At 62.8% G+C, this 6,000-nt stretch overlaps 1 protein-coding gene across 1 annotated transcript in view; it reads left to right on the top strand.

Annotated features, from left to right (window-relative positions):
- Positions 1-1,941: 1,941 nt before the first annotated feature.
- Positions 1,942-6,000, top strand: part of MROH1 (maestro heat like repeat family member 1) — a 28,982-nt gene continuing 24,923 nt past the window's right edge. The window contains 1 exon segment of the mRNA XM_087958942.1: positions 1,942-2,248. Coding sequence (XP_087815068.1) covers positions 2,227-2,248 — 22 coding nt within the window. The 5' untranslated portion in view covers positions 1,942-2,226.

The following is a 6,000-nucleotide window of genomic DNA, read 5'->3' as shown; positions in this document are numbered from 1 at the left end:
TCCGGCCCTCACGCCCTTGGCTGCCAGAGAGCAAAAGGGAGGGAGTTTGTGTGGGGTTTTGACACCTGCTCCCTTGCAACCCCCCCCCTCCAAAAGTCAATGACAGCTGGAAGGTGCTTTACCAAGAGGCTGGACTAGGTGACTCTGCATACCTGGGGGGGGGGGGGGAATACACATCACTTCTAAAACAGGCCAATGGCCCTGCTGAATCATGCTGGTTAAGAACTTTTTAAAGCATCCACGCCAAAAAAAAAAAAAAAAGCCAACATGCTAGAACGGGGCAGAGCTGAAATCAAAGGGCGGGTCGAGTTAACCCGCGTTCATAACCGTCCACTCTGGGACTCGCTCCGGAAGGTGCCAATATCGGTTCGGGCTGGAGTTTCTGGGGAGGGGGTTGCACGGTCCCCCTCGGAAACCCGGTCCGTCCAGAGAGTTTCGCAGAGCAAACTGGCCACGCGGAACGGGGCGAGGAGGCCGGTGGGGGACGCAGCGCAGGTGGGAATTCCCCTTCGGCTCTTTTGGGCCGGTTCAAGGCAACCCTCGACCTCCCCCCCCCCGTTACGTTAACTGAACCGCGGAAGGTCTGCGGGCCCCGGGGAGCCCCGACCCGCCGCCGACCGAGCGCCGTCTCGCTTCGCCGGCCGGGCAATGAAGGGCCGCGGGTCGCCCCCGACCAGCGCTCAGGCCCCGAAGCGGGAAGCCATTGGCGACAGCGGCTGCGCCCCGAAGGCGGCGACCGAGGCGAGCGCTTGGTGCCCCCTCCGGGCGCCTCCTCAGCCGGGGCTCCAGAGCCGCGGCAGCTCCTGGGCCGAGAAGCGGGAAGCCCCGGGCGGGTGGGGCGCGGCGGGTCCAAGAGCGGCCGAAGGGGGCGAGACAGGCGGTCCGGGCAGCCCCCGGAAATCGCGCCGGGAACGAGGGCTCCCGCGCCGCCGCCGCCGCCGCCTTTCCGCAGAGGCCGCTCGGCATTTCCCCTCCGCAGCTCCGCAGCGGCCAGGCCGGCGGGAGGCGGACGGGGCCCAGGCCGCTCTGGCTGGGGGACGGCGAGCGCCTGCCGGGAGCCCCGTTCCCTTCAGGCCGGGCGGGGCGGGGCGCGGGGGCTGCCCGGCGGCCGTCCGGGAGGCCGAGGCTCGTGGCGGGCAGGTCGTCGCCGCCGCCGCGTTCGGGCTGGAAGCCTCCCGCCGCCCCTCCCCTCGCCCGACTGCCCGGCCGCCTTCGGAGGACCAGCGCAGCCCCTCCCGCCCGCCCGCTTCGCTTCCCGGCGGGCAGGAGGGCCGCTCTTCCCGGGGCCGAAGAGGAGCTGGCCGGGCGGGGAGCCCCGTGCTCAGCCTCGGCTTGGCGCAACGGAAGCGCCGCCAGTGGAGGCTCCGCCGGGAGAGCCGCGCCTCCCCCGCCTCCTCCTCCTCCTCCTCCTCGGGCGAATAAACCCAATGAGCCGCCCGGAGCTCCGTCCGCGGCGAGACGGGGCCGCTGAGGGGGCGACCGGCGCCCGTCCCGCCAGGCAGCCAAGGGCGCCTCCCCCTTGCTCAGTTTTCCCCGCCGGGACGGAGGCCACGAGGGGATCCCGGCGAGACCCGACAGCGCAGCGGCTGAGCCCGCCCCCGAGACCGCGGAGGGGAGGGGCGGGGGCGGGGCCTCGTCACGAGATACTAGTCTGTGTAGCTCCGAGGGGCGGGGGCGAGTTGGCGCACGCGCGATAGCGACGGACTGCCGCTGCAAGTCAACGGGGCTGGCGCCCCAAAGCCGTCGCTTCTCCAACTGGGCGCCCCTCGGCCGTTCGGACGCCCGTGCTCTTGCGGGGGGTAAGCCTAGGAGGCCGGGGGGCGGGGCGGGGCCTCCCCAGGTGAGGGCGTGGCCTTGAATACCCGGAAGCGCCTCTCCCGCCCCCCGCGCCCCCGCCGCGCCAAGCCCCTGCCCTGGCCCGGAGGGTCCGCCCGCCCGCCGGCTGAGCGCCGCTTCTCTCCCCCCCGCAGGAGGCGCCGGGCTGCCCAGGAGAGAAGCCGCGTCCCGCCCAGAAGCCGCGGCGCGGAGGATGAGCCGGGCGCCGGGCGGCCCCGCGACACTCACCGGGCGCTGGGAGGGCGGCGAAGGGCGCCCTTGAGGCTTCTAGCCGGGCCCGCCTCGCTCCTCCACCCGCGCCCGCCCTTGGCGTCCCGGAGCGCCTCGGCCGGAGCCCGCGCTTGGCCCAGCAGGACCCGGAGCGGCAGCTGCCAAGCCGGAGCCGGGACCATGGCCGAGTCCCGCGTGAAAAGTAAGTGGGGTGGGGGAGGGGCCGTCTGGCCTGCAAAAGGGGCTCCAGCTTGGCTGGCTGGGGAATTCTGGGAGTCCTCCAGGCTTAAAGTGGCCAAGGTTGGAGAGCCCGGCTTTGAGTCTAGGCCATGGATGGACTTCGGGTCCCAGAATCCCCCTCGCATGCTGGGGGTTGAAGCCCCCCTTCCTTTCCGCTGCTTTCCTGCCCCCACCTGCCCCCAAGGGCTTTGCCCTCCTGACCGGAACGGCCCAGGAGCAGCTTTGGGCCTTTGCCCTTGCGGGAGACCCCCCCCCCTTATTGTGGGGCTTTGATATAGACCCTGGTGGGGGGGGGTCCAACCTTGGCAACTGTAAGCATTGCTGGGGAATTCTGGGAGTTGAAATGCACAACTCTTGAAGTTGCCAAGTTTGGAAACCCCTGATATAAACACAAGGTAAACATAAAAGTAGGTAAAGAGAACTTAGATAGGAAAAGTGCAAAAAGGCAATTAAAGAAATGCCGTAAATGGAAACAAAAAAAAGAGAACTGACTTCCAATCTCCTCTGCAGCCGTTACAAACAAGCGTCACTCTTCCTCCCTATACAAGGTTACATCACTGGGATTCCTTCGGTCTCATATTCAGCCTTTTTTAAAAATAGGCAGTTCCAGAAATTGCCTTTTCGCTTTTTCCTGTATGCAGGGGTTCCAGTCTTTTGTACGAGTATCGCTGGCATGGCTCTTAATGACTCCCTTCCTTCCCCTGGAGGGTGGCAGGGCCCGGCGGGGTCTCGGAAGGGGGTCCCCACGTCTCCTGTGGGCAGGAAGGGGCCTCTCGCACTGGCTGGCTGCTCTGCCCACTTGCCATCTTAACAGAAAAAGTGGCGTGGAGCTGGGGTGCCGCACTTCACACCTGGCCGACTAGGAGGGCAGCCGGGGGAGGTGAATTCACGCTTGCCTGGAGTAGCTGCTGAAGAGATCCCCCACCGCTTGTAACTCCCCTCTGTTGTATAGAGGAAGGGGAATTGCCTGGTGGTTACTCCAGCCGTGTCCTCATTCTCTTTCCGGTGTGCTTAACTATCGCACAGGGTGACTAAGTGTGCAAAGCCTCCGTGTCCTTGGGAGCCGAGCAGGGCCCACAGCTTCCCCTGGGGCATTGGGGGTCCTGACCAAGGCCCCTTCCCTGGAGCCCACCTTCCCTTCCGGCCTCTACTGGGCTGTTCCCGAGCGGACGGCAAACTGGGAGCCCCCAGCAGAGCAGAGGCTGGGAAAGGCTGCCCAGAGTCACCTGGCCAGGAAGGTGGGCTTCAGAGGGATTGGATACATGACAGGTAAAAGCAGGCGCTGCCTTTGCTTACAGCAATAAGCGGATAAGCCAAAGGAAGGTTTGGCTTCTCTAAAGCGGGAGTGTGAGCTAAGCTCTCAGCCTGCCGGAATAATGTATGTTTTGGTCAATGACGGGACCCGTGGGGGCCTCCTCTGGACGGGCGGCCGCCTTTCCTAGCTCTGGCTGCTTCTACGGACTGAAAAGGCAGACGGAGCACCTTCCTGTGGTTTCTTTCACACAAGGTTCCCGTTCCCCCTTTTTCTTTCGCCGTTACAGGAAATTCTCTCTATTCTAAAAATATTGAGACGGGCCTTTCCGTATTGCATGCAACTGATCAGGTTTGCTGTGAAGTTGCGCCCAGCCCGGTTTTGGCACAAACCAGCCCCCTGTATGAAGCGTTTAGCGGAGGCTTTCCCTTCTGGGACGGGTTCCGGTCCAGCTGCCTGGAGAAGAGTCTTCCAGGCCGTAGGGGAGGTACTTTTCTCAGGCAACTGGACTGTTTTTTTCCTTGGAAAACAGCTCCTGGAGCAGCCACCTAAGCTGGAGTGGCCCCTCCTCCCTGGCTTGCTGGGGTAGAAGTGGAGGAATTGGGTGGCTTTCGGGAATTGAAACACACCGGAAGCAGCACCGTCTCGGATTTGCAAGGCTGGGTTTCCAAAAGGAGCCGCTCTGGTCAGTCCCAAGTGCTGGCTGGCGCGGCTGAAAGGCCTGTGAGGAGAGCCATAGCTTGGGGGGGCCTTGAGCCCCGTCTGGATCTCGAGGGGGCTCCCTCCAGGTGCCACGCGGAGGAGGAGGAGGAGGAGGCGCTTCCGGCCATTGGCAGGCGGGAGGGATGCGGAGGGAGCCCCTCTGCCAGGCAGCCAAGGGGGAGCCACAGGAGATGGGTGTCCCTCAACAAACCCGGCCTGGTTTTGCTATTCATTCTTTCCAAAATCTGTTCCTTCTTCCTTCCTTTCCTCCCTTGGTGAGCGGAGGGTTGGATGTGGGATCTCCCAACGACTAAAAGAAGGTCAGCTGGGGAGATGATATATATATTGTCATTCCATACTGCCTGGCCAGGCTGACCTTCCTGGTAGATGCCGACTAGGAAGGCACGAAGGGGTTAATTGCAGGAGCTCTTCTGCAGCTGGGGGATTATATTCGGGCTTAGAAAACTTGCTTGGCTTTGCACTTTTTAAATGCAGGCGCAGAGGAAACCTTCCAGGTGCACCTGGGACCCTCCCCCCCCCGAGCAGCCCCCTCCGCTCCTCCGGGCAAAGCTGGCGTCTCTCAGGAGATCCAGCCTTGGGGACCTGCTTCGAAAGTGCCCCCGGACTGTACTGGACCCCGTGTCTCCGTCCTTGCACGGCCTCCTCCTTGGGCCTGACCCCCCACCCCACCCGGTCGATCTGGCATTGACATGGAGGCCTCTTCGATATGGCCCAGGAAGCCCCAGGCCCGCCACCCCCCCGCCCTGGCTGTGCAGGGCACATTAGGACGGCTTTGCTGCATCCTGCCCATTGCGGATCCTGTGACAGGAGGAGGGGGGGCCCTCTGGAGTTTGGGGGGGCAAGACCTGCTCCCCTGTTACAGGCCCTTCTTGCTTCGGATGCTGTCGAGGTCGCAGAATGCCGATTCTTCCGTCTGGGCAGCTGCGGCCTCGGGGTCTCGTGAAGGGTGAGGATTTGGGGTTGCCGTGACGCTTTGAGCTCCAGGCAGAGCCTGTTGAGAGCCTTTTGCTGCTGGCTGGATCCCTTCGTGCCCCACCGATTCTTCCACAGCGCCCGAGTGTCGCCCTTCTCCTTGTGCTGCCCTCCGCCTTTTCCAGAGGGACCCAGGGCTGCTACGTTCTCTGCCCGAGGGGGCCCCCCAGGGGCTCTGGTCCTGCACCTGGGGGCATTTCTTGAATATTGTCTGTCGGACGGGGTTCAAAGGGCCGTGTCCACTTCTCCAGCTCTTTTCCTGCACTTCAAACTCTGAAGCCTTTGGCCTCTTGAGATGCCGGCTCTGGCGCAGTTCCTGCCTCCTCTGAGACTCTGGCCATTTGCCGCGGCCAACTCGCTGCAGGACAAGAAGAGCTGCACTAATACTATCAAAGAAATAGTGGAATAGAATCGCTAAAGGATGCAAAAAGGGGGAGAGAAATGAAATGTGCATGGCAAAAATTAAAATATTTTTACTTATTTTAAATAAATAGAATTGGTAAATGGTCCTGTGGCGAGTTGCCCCATTCCCACTTCCTCCTGCCTGCCTCCCCTCTGGGAAGGGTATCCTGCATTGGTCAGATCCCCTTTCCAAGAATTACGGGCCCTGCTATCTAAGGAGGATTCAGAGAAGGCGAAAGAAGCCCAAGAAAGGCAACCAGGCTGATCAGGAAGTAGAGGGGAAGCCCAGGAAAGGAACCAGGGAGGTTTAGTCTGGAGAAGGAAATGTGATAACAGCCTGCATGTGACTGAAATTTGGGTGTCGG

The sequence above is a fragment of the Notechis scutatus genome, chromosome 3 (assembly GCF_049901735.1).
Source record: "Notechis scutatus isolate UNSWTSFEM ecotype Mainland chromosome 3, rNotScu1.2, whole genome shotgun sequence".
In the NCBI taxonomy this organism is placed as follows: Eukaryota; Metazoa; Chordata; class Lepidosauria; order Squamata; family Elapidae; genus Notechis; species Notechis scutatus.
This window is presented reverse-complemented; position numbering and strand designations above follow the sequence as displayed.